This window comes from Limanda limanda, chromosome 15 (genome assembly GCF_963576545.1).
Source record: "Limanda limanda chromosome 15, fLimLim1.1, whole genome shotgun sequence".
NCBI lineage: Eukaryota > Metazoa > Chordata > Actinopteri > Pleuronectiformes > Pleuronectidae > Limanda > Limanda limanda.
This window is the reverse complement of record NC_083650.1, coordinates 12,901,168-12,914,417: the sequence shown is the minus strand read 5'-3', so window position 1 is coordinate 12,914,417 and position 13,250 is coordinate 12,901,168. Positions and strand designations below refer to the sequence as shown.

At 41.2% G+C, this 13,250-nt stretch overlaps 1 protein-coding gene across 1 annotated transcript; it reads left to right on the top strand.

Annotated features, from left to right (window-relative positions):
- The first annotated feature begins 1,763 nt into the window (after positions 1-1,763).
- Positions 1,764-11,362, top strand: bmp5 (bone morphogenetic protein 5). Its single transcript, XM_061086741.1, has 7 exons — positions 1,764-2,268; positions 4,775-4,967; positions 8,786-8,934; positions 9,344-9,541; positions 10,786-10,862; positions 10,994-11,104; positions 11,213-11,362. The coding sequence occupies exons 1-7, from the start codon at positions 1,764-1,766 to the stop codon at positions 11,360-11,362; spliced, it is 1,383 nt and encodes a 460-aa protein (XP_060942724.1).
- Positions 11,363-13,250: the final 1,888 nt, after the last annotated feature.

Here is a 13,250-nt window from a genome sequence, read left to right as displayed (position 1 = left end):
TTATCATCTAAAATATATGGATGGATGGATGGATGGATGGATGGATGGATGGATGGATGGATGGATGGATGGATGGATGGATGGATGGATGGATGGATGGATGGATGGATGGATGGATAGACAAGACCGCTGGATATACAATATATCTACTCAGATACTCAACCATTACTGACAGTAATCCATCAATTCATTTTCCTACCATTTTGATGGGTAGATGGATAGGTGGATAGATATACCTCCTCCAGTAGAAGCACTGACCTTGTCTTGACCAGTAAAACCTCATGGGGACCATAGCTTGGACCTAATTAAGGTGATGAGTAGACAGATTTATATTTGACCCCGCAAAAGACCGGAGAGACCCCTGGGGTAGGGTCAGGGTAAGCGGACAGGGCAGGGGGTTAGAACGGAGAGACTGAACAAGCGACAAAACAAATCAATGGGTTCAGAAGGTTTTTGTGTATGCAGAGACCCAGCAAGGGAAGCTATGATCGAGACTTTTCCGAAATACCAATTTAACTATTATCAGTTTGTCCACTAGGTGTCGCTGTGTGGCAATCCACAGCAGCATGTCCAGGAGTAACTTTACATGAGTGGGAGCTTCCTTTTTTCTTCCATGTTGGACAGCAGCCAGCCATCACATGGAAACCTCTAACTATTAATGTGTCTGATTATTCCAGCATATACTTCTACAACATCTACCATTAACTTAAAGCTCCTCAGGGGATGGAGCTTTCTGGTAAAGGTTCTGGCTTTAATTAACTTTTCTGTAGGCCACTCACGTTTTTTCTTGTTGGGGAAGTAAACTCATAAACGATGGAGAAGGTTGTGGAACATGCTCTCGGTCTCTGCTTCCTAAGAGTGAATTTGCAGTAACTACTATCAATCGTTTTGTAATCTCATATTATGATCAAAGATCATTTTGGGCAATTTGTCTCCTTTGTTTGTGAAATTGATGAAGTTTATTTTTGCAGCATCATTACACTCACCCAGTATTTAAAGAAACACATTTATGATCCTTGTTGTTGTGGCTGAATGCAGCTGCAGAGCCTCTCTCTCTCCCATAAACACTCTGACTTCAATAAGTTGAGGTGATTAACAGGCTCTGTCATTATTCTTTCACTCGTTAAGACGCGGCCTCTCGGATTTCAAGTGTCTCCTTTTTCACTCCCGAGCCGCCACATTCATCATGGGACCGGAGCTGGAGTTTTATTGCTGCCACTAGAGGTGGATGCAAAAACAACAAAAAAAAAAGAAAAGTTGGGAGTGTGGGATGGACTCAGAGGGCACTCTCTGGTGTGTGTGGGGGGGGGGGGGGGGGGGGGGGGGGGGAGAGGGAACGAAGAGAAATGCGCACGGGGGCCATGAGTGGAGAGCTCACTTTGTGACACAGTTCAACACATTTCATCCTCCTGGAAGTGCGGGGTGATCCCTCGACTCGATATGGGCGTACCTCCGTGTTTTTTTTTTCATCACAGAGGAGTAAGGTGAGGGACGGGGTCATTACTCCATAAATACTTGCTGTGGCACAGACTGTGGATGGAGCCTGGAGTGGTGGGACCTGGAGGAACCGTGCGCACTGGACTTTCCTGCAGGCTGATCCCTCACTTTAAAAGTGTTGGCTGGTAAAAACAAAAAAAAAACAAAAAAAACATCCTCTGAAACTTTATGGCTAACATGGAGACTCTATGATCGCGTCCGAGTTGCTTTATTCTCCTCTGAGACTTGCGATGTAGTTCAACCTCACGCCCAAAATCAGTCCAAAGATGACAGCGCTTACGCCTCTGACCCGTGCCGTGCTCGGACTCGCTTGGAGCTGCCTGAGCTTCCTCTGGTGCGCGCACTGCGGCTTGACTGACAACCATGTGCACTCCAGCTTCATCTACAGGCGCTTGCGCAATCACGAGCGCAGGGAGATCCAGCGGGAGATCCTCTCCATCCTGGGCCTGCCCCACCGTCCGAGGCCCTTCTCTCCCGGGAAGCAGGCGTCCTCCGCGCCGCTCTTCATGATCGACCTGTACAACGCCATGGCCGTGGAGGAGGAGGAGAGCGCGCTCCAGCAGCAGCAGCAGGGAGCGGTGAAGAGCGTCAGTGTCAAGGCTCAAGGGCACTCCAGGAGGGGGTACTACAGCCCGCAGCACGCCGGGTACTCCCAGGTGGCTCAGCCCTACCGAGCGGCCCCTCTGCTGGGCCACAGCCGCGCGCTAACCACGGCGCACGACACCAACTTCCTCAATGACGCAGACATGGTCATGAGTTTTGTCAATTTAGGTAAGTGGAGGCCTGTTAAAGTGGCCTCATTGGTTACCTGCTTTTATTTAATCGAAATCAATTAATTTTAACCAATAAATTCATTCAAATGAGATGAAATTCGGTCCCTGTTAAATTTAGAAATCTCAATACATAATCCTCATCTATGAAAAGAAGCAGTCCCTCTCCACCGCATTCTGTTATTTTATCCACACGAGGAGAAATTTACATTTATACACATTCGATGTAATTTTGTTGACAAGAGGAAATAAGAAGTTATGGTTGCTGCAGCAAGAAAGTCAGCTCTCAAGAGTAAGGCCCATATTTTAATCAGTTTATATTTGTCTTGGCCTGCCTCTGATATTGTACGTGGAAAAATCAGCACATGGAGTTCATTCATTTTGTCATAATAATTTATCGAACTCAAGATTTTGTTTGACAAATCATACACAAGAACTACAAAAACTGCTGAATATGAAGGTTTTAGTTTTTAGCTTCCCATCACTCAGTAACATTTCCTGTTGCATATTTTACAAATTGTCATTATCTGGGATCAGAAGCCGCTTTTGCCTTTTGTGAATGTTTTTTTTTGCATTTGTAACAGAATGAACTGTTTGATCTTATCATTTTCTTCTGGTTTCTTTATTCTAACAAAGCAGCTGATCAGTATAATGATTGTGTTTGTTCAGTAGCCGCGACCCTTAACCCTGCAGTTCAGAGAAACTTATCAGATGACTGTCTGACCTTGGGGGGAAATTGGTCTAAATGATTTCCTGTTGTTAAAAGGGGAGTGATAATGACTGGTGCCGATGTGTTTCTCCTGGTTCGGGCACTTAGAGTAAGAAGTAGTACCTTTTCCTTATATTTGTGACCTTTGCAACATTTATTGTTCTTTAATGAGACTTTATACACAAGGCATGGAAACATACTCTAAAGTGGAACATGCAGCACTGCAGAAACCTTAATGAATGATTAAATACAACACCATTAAACAAACGTAACATAATGCAGGCACTGTAGTGTTGAGGATTTTTATTTTCTTAAATATATAAAACACTCAAAAGTCATTTTGCGTAGAGTTTCTTGGGAGTATAATCCCTCACCTTGGCCCGGGCCCATCTGTTTCCACTTACCAGTATACCAGGGCATGTACACTGTCAGCCTTGAAAGCTCTGTTCTCGTTCTGGGGACTGTCAGCGAAGTGCTCAATGGGCCTCTGTCTTTAGTACTGTACGCTCAAATATAGCTACTGACCTCAGCTGTTTTAGAAATGTCTATGTGGGGCCTCATGCAGTTAAATATGCCTACTGTAACTATAAATATGAAGTCAGTTTAAAAACAAATTACGTTTAAATACATAAATGAGATTGTACGCAAAGGGAGTAAAGAATTAACCGCAACGCATGAGTTATTTATTCATCATATTAACAGAATAGAGACAATATCCTGGTAGAACCAGCAGAATCCGGTTTATATGCAACACATCAACAATGCACTGGGCTAACCCTGACCAGGGAGTGAGATCATTATTATTTAATCTTTGGCTATTTGAAAGTTAAATGCTCGGCACTCTCTCTGTAGCACCTCTGCTTCAGATTACTGCCTGTGGCTACTATAATGGAACACGCTCAATGGATAAAAGTCAGACCCGACCTCTGACCTCTTTGTGCTAAGTAACCGCAGACGCTCGCTCTAGATAAAATATCAGGGAAGTGCTCCATGTGATATCACTGCTGATGTCAGAAAGAGCACTGATCAGGGGTGCAAGGCTGTTGGCAGCCACTTTTTAGTCCCATCAAAGTATCTTTAGCTTGTAGTGGATTGTGCCCATTCCCTGAGCCTCTTTCAGAGTCATTTTATTGAGGGGCTTTAGTTTGAAAAAACAAGCAGAGCATGCAGCACCTTCTATTTCTTTCCATACCAATAAAATCTATGAGTTTGCAAATGTTTTTAAAAAATGACAAGCCCCAAAAAGATATTTCCACTTAACTCAATATGCTAGAAATGACTAGATTTAAAGGTAAGGGTCATTAAACTCCCTAAGCACATTGTATGGAACCTATAGGAGGTCGGTGTGAGGTCAGGAATGAGGTCGGAGTCGATGCTCACATGACGTGGAGGAGTCCTGTCTGCTCTTTTCTCTCACTTGAGGATCAGACCAAAGTGTCTTTAATTGAAATCAGCCTGTTTTTCTTAACTGACAGCCCATTCATCATGGCCAGAGAATGCAGTTAGGCACACAGTAGAAGGCCTGTCTGGGAACTGCTACCTGTATTCAGTTGACTGATTTAATGAACTGGAAAGTGCTTTTGTTGGTAGTCAAAATGTTTGGATTGGAGCTGGAATGTCGAAGAAGATGTAATAAATTACTCTCTCTAGCCGTGCTAACGCTGGCATATTTTGTCTTTTGAGCAACACATGGAGCGGTTCAAGGAGGTGAAGCCATAATTTCTGATCAGTGTGTGTGTGTGTGAAGCTTTTGCTGCCAGTAAAAATGAAATTCATCCTAAAATATTTTCTTTCCCAGTGGAGAAAGATAAAGACTTTTCTCATCAGCGAAGGCACTACAAGGAGTTCCGTTTCGATCTGACTCAGATCCCAGACGGAGAGGCCGTGACGGCAGCAGAGTTTCGGATCTACAAGGACCGCAGTCAATCCCGCTACGACAATATCACTCTGAAGGTTACCATATATCAAGTCATCAAAGAGTATCCGAACAAGTAAGTGACAAGCAAAGTGAAAACCTAAGTACAATTCTAAAGTATGCTACTGTTATTATACTTAAGTATTTATATTTTCTGCTGCTTTGTAGTTCTAAGAATTACTATGCAAATATAATACTAAAAGTAACTTTAAAGAAAAAAAAGTGTTGTTCTGTTTTCACATTAAACCAATGACAATATATATAAAGTTATATATATATATATATAAATATATATAACTCGAATGGCTCTCAGTGGAGAGCATACCTCCTACCAGGCCCCACACCCGCCTTGTGAAACCACATTTAACTGTACACACACTCGTAAATATCAGTCTCTTTAAAATGCCTGATTTTATTTCATCAAGAGCTTTGAATTATTCTTAGAGAAATCAATGGAAATATTGAAAAATGACCAATCTCACCATTTTGATGTAAGTGAAAAAGAAATCCTGTATCTAACAACTTAATTCCAGCAAGTTTTGTGGTAATCCGTTCACTAGTTTTTGTGTAATCCTGCTAACAAACAAACAAACAAACAATTTCAGAATAAAAACATAACCTTCTTAGGGGAGGTGATTAAAAATTGCTCTACCTCCACCATCTAAAACATTAACATGCTGCTTTCTCAGTAGCATCATAGTAAAATAATATAACTGGGTATTTTTGGTTTCCTCTTGAGCGATAATTAAAAGTATTTTTTATTTATTATTAGTATATACTTGCTAATGTACGTCATAGTTAAAAATCATTAATGCTTCTATTTTGTTCCTACTTTTATTCAAGTTAAAGATCTCAATGCATCCTGTCGCAGTGACTAAATGGAATAATTTGAGTGTCTTCATTTGTTGAGGAAAAACAGATGTGGATTGATGACATCCAAAATTAATCTGGTCTCATGTGATCCCAGAAGGATCAATCATCTCAAAGAAAAGGACTTTGACTTGAATCTTGCTCTCAGTTAATGAAAATGCTGTGAAACACTAATCAGGCAGTCAAACATCCCCCTGTTTGAAAGTGCAAATTGATTGAAAGGAAACAGAAATAGCTGTTACTTCAGCTGTGCTTTGATCCGCTGCACTAATCTCATTTCACAGTTTTAAAAAAAAAAGGCAAACAGTCCGGCAGCCTTTGTCTTGCATGGCTGAAAGTTTCCACTCGCACAGAACGTCCCTCTATCTCCAACTCTGCTCTCCTTCATTCGCACCATGTCTGCCTTACAAATATAGTCCGCGGATAAAGAGAGCTCCATTAGCGAGTTGGCCACTTATAAAGCTTGGAAGGTCCATCAGTTATCACTCGTCTTGTGTTGCCTGCCAAACTGGCCGGGGCCCAGATGAAACCATGAGGGCCCAGATTAGGGGGGGGGGGCCTCCTTCGGGTGCTCCCCTGATCACTGTTATGCCCGCCACCTGCCTGTCTTAACAATATACCGGAAGTTTAAACCATGACATAGCTGAATACACAGGGGTGTATTTAAAAGTGGGCCCACATTCGCTTGCCAAAAATGTGTGTGGGTGATTGAAGGGGAGATATGGCCCTCCTGGGCTTTGAAAGGGTCCAAGTCATTGGACTCTGCCATCTTAAAGGGAAAGACGGCTGCAGTGTAAGTTTTCACACAGGTTTTCATGGGGAATAACATGTTTCTGTTAGTTTTCGCTAAAGAAAAGCTCAGCTTCCCCAGTGCGAGAAATCTTAGACACGTTATCAGAGTGTTTGATTTAAAAACAACCAGTTTTTTCAAGCTTAACAAACCACAGTGTATTTACTATTAGTTTTAAAACCACACACATTATTACATGTTTTTCTTCAATGTATCTGACAAAATAGTTTTTTGTAACCATAAATAAATGCAACTCAAGACTTTTTAAGACCTTTTTAACACCTCTTGAAATACCATGGAAATGGACACAAAAAGATAAAATAAACTTCCAACTAAACACATTTAAGCCAAGTAGACTCCACCACATTGATCCTCATTGTCCCATGTTTAAAATACTTTTAACACACAGCACTCTTCCAGGCATTGATTTAAAACCCCCACGATTACTCGTCATTCTCAAACCACTTATTGTTAAACGTACATTTCCCAATGTTCATAAACTTTGGCTTGATGAGAGGGGGATGTTTAGGTTGTATTTTTCAATTTAGCCTGCCGTTTTTATAGGATTACCAACCCTAGCTTTAAGTTATAGTTCTTTGAGTGAATTAAAAGAATTTCAATAGGGCTTTTTTCAAGGATCTAGGATAGAGAATTGTAGTATTGTACTGTAAAAAGCACTTCAAGGCTGCATTCAATGTTAAATATTTGAAGGTTAAGATTCAACTGCAGATACTTGTTTTGAAAGATTAGACTTTTGGACAAGATATAAAGTGATGTTTACAGCCACTGAAGTGCTACGTGTTTATCGCTGAGGTCCAACAAACTCATAGAATGAAATTCCTCCTTTTATATCATGTGCAGAGCCAGTTTCTTGGAGGAATTTGAAACCAATTGTACAGGCTACTTTACAAGTCACTATGCACCAACCAGACCTTCTTTCGCTTGACTCCATCAACATCCTGTCCTGAAGCTCACTACTACTAATAGAGAATAGCTGCGTATGAACAGAATTTGTAGGAAACAGACTAAAGAGTCAATACAAAGTTTAAAACAAGGCGTTACTTGTTTCCTCTATCGCTGGTATCCACTCAGTTAAACTTCCTTTCAGCAGAACAGTACATCCAGTAATCATAGATTAAAGGGGAGGGTGGAAAAACATTCATTCCTCTAGGAATCGTGGATTCTTACCTGCAGAAATGAAATTATCGCGGGATATAAGCTTATAACGCTGTACATTTAAAAGAGGAAGTTCAGTCAGTCATAAGGATTAACCTTGTGTGGAATTCCACATGAGGTTGAGTTTTATTACACCTGTAATAAACACATGAGTCGTTCCTGATTCATCGAGGCCATGTGGAAAAATCTTTGTTCCCTGTGAGCAGCACCATGTAACCGCAAAAACTGAATAGGCCTTATCCGATCTGCTGCCTGAAAGGAATCCAATGCAAATTGCGGAGTGGGGCTTTTTCAACTGCAGGGCTGATTGATGCCTTATGTCAGGCTTATGTTAAAAATACACACGGGCTGATAGACACGACTCCCGACTCTTTTTCACCCATCGAACTCCTGAAACCTTGGCACATGGTTCGCCACACAACTCTGCAGTTTATTACAAGCTGCAGCTTCTTCAACAATAGTGGTGATCCGCTGCGTCAAATATCAGTGCCAGTGCCAGGGGCTTTTTTTTTCAGAGAGAGAATAATTAGTCTCCAAAGGATAAAGAGATGAAGAGACTAATTGCAGCTGCACAGATTCTGGTTTCCGCTGCAGAGTTTTGGCGAAAGCATCCATTTGTGATCAGTCAGTGATACCTTGTTTATCTGTTCTGGTCTAACTGGTTAAGACTTCTTGGATTCGGTTTGAATGGCCTCGAAGAAGCATGTGGTTTCTCTGCTGTCTCCCATTACTGCTCTGCTGCATTAAGGTGCAAGGGCCATTTTTTATTTATAGAGCTTAAACTGAAACAGACACGGAGGTTTTGTAATTTGTTTATAACACAGCTGTAAAGTGACCACATTCATTTCACCATCTGTTTGACCGACACCGGCGTGAAACACGGAAGGAACAATCTTGAAAAACCAACATACCCACAGAGACAAGATATTAAACCAATTGTGATTGGACTAATCAGAGGACCAACGTATGTCTGTTTGTTCTGTGACTGAGTGTAGCATCATCGTAACTGCGGCTTATTCAACGCAGATGTTCCTTTGTTTCCCTTCTTTTACCTCCAGAGATGCAGAGACGTTCCTGCTCGACTCCAGAACGGTCCAGGGTTCCGACGGCGGCTGGCTGGTGTTCGACCTCACGGCCACCAGCAACCACTGGGTGATGAACCCTCAGCAGAACCTGGGCCTGCAGCTCTGTGTGGAGACTGTCGATGGCAAGTTCCGCCTTTCTTTCAATGAGTTTGAAATTTTTTCCTTTCATCATTACCTCCCTGGGTTTAGCTCAGACTCTTGGAATCTAGAAAGTGTCAGGAAGGTCATCTTTTAAGATAATCCACAAGGTCTACATGTGATTAAAAATGTATTTTCATCGATTTAACAAAAAAGAACAAAAAAGAAAAAAGGACTTTTATTTTTGACAATCTCTACTTTTGGATTATTTATTACCAGTAAACGACCATAAATCCACAAAGAAGATTCATGGGTTGACCCAGTCTTTGTGTTTGTAACATTTGTACGATGCCGGACTTCAGACTCCCACTGAAAACAGACATAAAATATCCTGTTTTTCTTTAGTTTTCTTTCTTCTTTCTTAAGTTTTATTTACCTGCTGATTTTTCAAAGGACGGAGTATCAACATCAAATCTGCTGGAATCATTGGGAGAAATGGGCCCCAGTCCAAGCAGCCGTTCCTGGTTGCTTTCTTTAAGGCCAGCGGGGTGTTGCTCCGCTCTGTCAGAGCTGCGGGCGGGAAAAAGAAGAGCCACAATCGCAATAAATCAACCAATCAACAAGAATCATCTCGGGCACCGAAAGCTGGAGGTACGTTTACTTTTATGATGTCGCTGTTTTCTCCTTATGGACATGAAATCAGTAAATAAACCACAATCCATCTGCACTGTTTATTTATTTTGTCAGACGTAACCTGCAGCAGAATATATCCACAGTGACCAGAATGCTGTTAAATAAAAAGTGTCATTGTCTGTTCACAGTATCAACTCGTATATAAAAAATGTGCCCTAATATATTCTAGAGGGCAGTCGCCCATGAATTCGGGATGAAATGAGCTCACACTTGAATGACTTTAGATATTTACCCTTGTCAATAGCTTCCTCCTGCAAATTGATCTTTTGTTTGTTCCTCTAAAACTTTTTCTTTTAAGTTGTTATTCTGGCAAAAACAATGCAATTTTGACTTTTTTAACTAGAATGGCACAAATAAGAGCGAATACATCAGCCAAGGCCCAGCAGTTCCTCTTATTAAAACCACATTTTTAATCCAATCCAATTTGGATTTGGATCTGCACCCAATTGCACATGCTCGTAAGTCCTCTAAAAAAAATGTCAACAAGATCCGCAAACTATTCTCTGAGAAATAGATGTAAATGTTGAAAAACTTGCAATGTTAAAGAAAGAACAAATATCCAGTATCAACCCGCTGATCCAGATATGAACCAAAATTGTATAAGTTCTTCTTTGGGTCTTCATGTCTCACCCCTCCATCAAATTTCATGGAAATTGGTTGAGTAGGTTTTGTGCAATCCTGCTAAAAACAGATAAATGCAAACATAACATCCATAACGTTTCTTCTGATCTACACGTCAGGAGTATTAAGCCCAACTGATATTGCTGCGACTAAATTAGTACAACAGATTTAGGTGTAGCCCTTAATTCCCTGTGCTGTTCAGTTCATTAATCATTTGTCGTTACTCATTTGGAAGATTAATAAAGAATCCCAGCAGAGTGATTGGATGAATTACTGTTATCCCCGTGTTTGACTTGCCTGTTCCGCAGCTCTCCAGTTACAGCTTCTGCAAATCTGACTCCACAAGCAATCAAATTTTGCAGTAACATACGCTCTTTGTTGTTAGTTCAATGTCTATTGGGAACATTTCCAAGCGTCATGTCAATGTATGGATCCACAGTGAACATTTCCATATTCGCTCAGCGCTGCATATGGTTTTAATGCATTCGGTTATGGCTTTAACTGCCGTGTTTATCTTCCAACAGTAAGTGAGCAGCACGTGTTGCTTTCATAGTCATATAATGAGTCATCTTAATTTTCAGATTTCAACACCAGCGAGCAGAAGCAAGCCTGTAAGAAGCACGAGCTCTACGTCAGCTTTCGAGATCTGGGCTGGCAGGTGAGTCGATATTATTTAGGCAGTAATTCAAGATGAAAAACACACTTTCTCATTCAGATTATACAGTGACTTCAAGACAAACGCATCCTGTGTCGTAAATAAGGGAAGTAAATTGTGTCCTTCCTGTCAAGGATTGGATCATTGCACCGGAGGGCTACGCCGCTTTTTACTGTGACGGCGAATGCTCGTTTCCACTCAACGCACACATGAACGCAACAAATCACGCAATCGTGCAAACCCTGGTGAGTGTTCTTTGCATGTGCAATAAAATCCAAGCTGACATAATGTTCTCAGCGCAGATATTATTCATATTCAAACTGTTTCACCTTTTTTTATTCTCTCACTTCCAGGTCCATTTAATGTTTCCTGACAACGTGCCAAAACCGTGTTGTGCCCCGACCAAGCTCAACGCAATATCAGTTCTTTACTTTGACGACAGCTCCAACGTCATCCTCAAGAAATATAGAAATATGGTCGTTAGGTCTTGTGGTTGCCATTAGCGACCAGGTGACTCACTTTAATTTATGTAATCTGGGATGGGAATCGCTGGAAAAAACACCCCTGCTGCAGGTGTCATGTGATGTACAGTTTGATGTATATAACTTTTTACTACCTAATTTATTTTCTTTTTTAAAAAATAGCACTGAATATTGTCGTATTTAAATGATTAGGACAAAACGATTTAATTTCCACGCCAGTTATCTTATAACTTTTGTGTCCGTCGGCATATACTCTCTCTTAGTTACGTCTGTATGATGCATGTAGGAATAAATTATTCACTGGAGTCATTATAATACATGAGGTTGATTACCCTTCTGCTTGTTTTCCCATTTTAATGAATAAAATGTGCTGTGGATGCACATTGAGGATATCTAGAATCACACCTTGAGATATGATGTTTTTTTTCTTTGGTGTTATTTATTATTTGTTTCCCTAATGGACCAAGAATTACAAATGGCGAATGCAAACTGAATGTGTCACAAAATTCTTTAAGGTACGCTGGTGACCAGGTTGCTCCCCCGCCGCTCGCCCACCGTCAGCTGGGATTGGCTCCAGCTCCCCCTGCGACCCTCCATGAATAAGCATTGTATAAAATGGATTGATGGATGGAAAATGCTGCTAAAAATTAATTTGATAAACAAGTTTGACCTCAGGGTTTCTCCTATCGCTTTAAACGTCACAACTTGAACCGGCTGTTGGAAATATTTTAAATCAAATTGGATCAGTGGAAAAAGGAAAACAGTCAGTTTTCACTAACATAAACCAAACTGCCCAAAGCTATTCTCAAGCTGTCACCGTCTTTCAGCACTGATACTGTTTCTTCGTCTCCACGTCAGCTTTTCTTTTTCTTTTTTTCTCGTTTTGTTCTCAGAAGGGGATTTTGTCGGCCTGGAATGAAAAATGCTCTGTGAATGCTCTACAATTTATCGTCATCTTTTACGCAACCATAATGTAAATCTCTTCCTTAAACACTGTTTCTCGTTTCCTCTGCCGGATCAACGCTGCAGAACGCTGCGCTCTAAATCTAGTTTGTGTTTGAGGAAGCTATATCTCAATGTAGAGTGATGTGTATTTGAAAATAAATATACCACTTGGAAACACCCACAGTTTCTTGTGTTTTGACTTGACTTGACGTCACAGCTTTTCTTGCACCACAATATATAAATGCAGAAGTACATTAAATCTTCAAGTTTCCATTTAAAAAAAGGAAGATTGTTTTTCACTTCCTTTTGTATTTCTGTTCGGAGCTCTGCGGCCTGTTTCCAGAAGACCGCCTCAGATTTATAAATGTTTGACAAGTATGATATAAACTGGGAGTCCACCCACAGAGCTTGTTGACATGCTCATGGGGAGTGGTAATGCTAGTGGTCCGGCACTAACAGTAAAGCGCTGCTGTGACCTCCAAAGCCACCCCAAAAGGGTGATTATCGCGAGGCTGCCAGTGGAGAAATGTATATCATTTTGTAACCAATCCCTTCCAGATTATGGAGGGGAAGACACTATCCATCACATGATTTATGCGCCGTAGATGACACACCTCTGCTTTGCTTGCATTCTTTACACTCATATTTTGACTTTTGCCATCTGCTCAGGGCTATAGAATTCACCCCTGGAAACAAAGTGGAGACCATAAACTAAACCGAGCGAGTTGTTGCTTCTCGCGGTCGGGACGAGCAGAACTTCCCGATAGTGCTAGTATTTGCAGAGAAGTGCTCTGGTAACACGCTGATTTCCAATGGTCTTGGAAATGTAGGGATTAGGTTAAGGATTAATATTTATTTGCACAACTGTGTTGGCCTTCGCCGAACACAGGATATGTACTGTTACGCTCTCTCTACTCCCACCTTCCCACTTTATACCATTTTTTTTCTCTGACACGGCAGAACA

What these genes read in the sequence shown, in the direction of transcription:
- bmp5 (XM_061086741.1), top strand. Translation starts at nt 1,764, where the DNA reads ATGACAGCGCTTACGCCTCTGACCCGTGCCGTGCTCGGACTCGCTTGG. An exon ending in CATGAGTTTTGTCAATTTAG is followed by an intron (nt 2,269 to 4,774) that starts GTAAGTGGAGGC and finishes TTTCTTTCCCAG; the next exon opens with TGGAGAAAGATAAAGACTTT. An exon ending in CTGTGTGGAGACTGTCGATG is followed by an intron (nt 8,935 to 9,343) that starts GCAAGTTCCGCC and finishes GATTTTTCAAAG; the next exon opens with GACGGAGTATCAACATCAAA.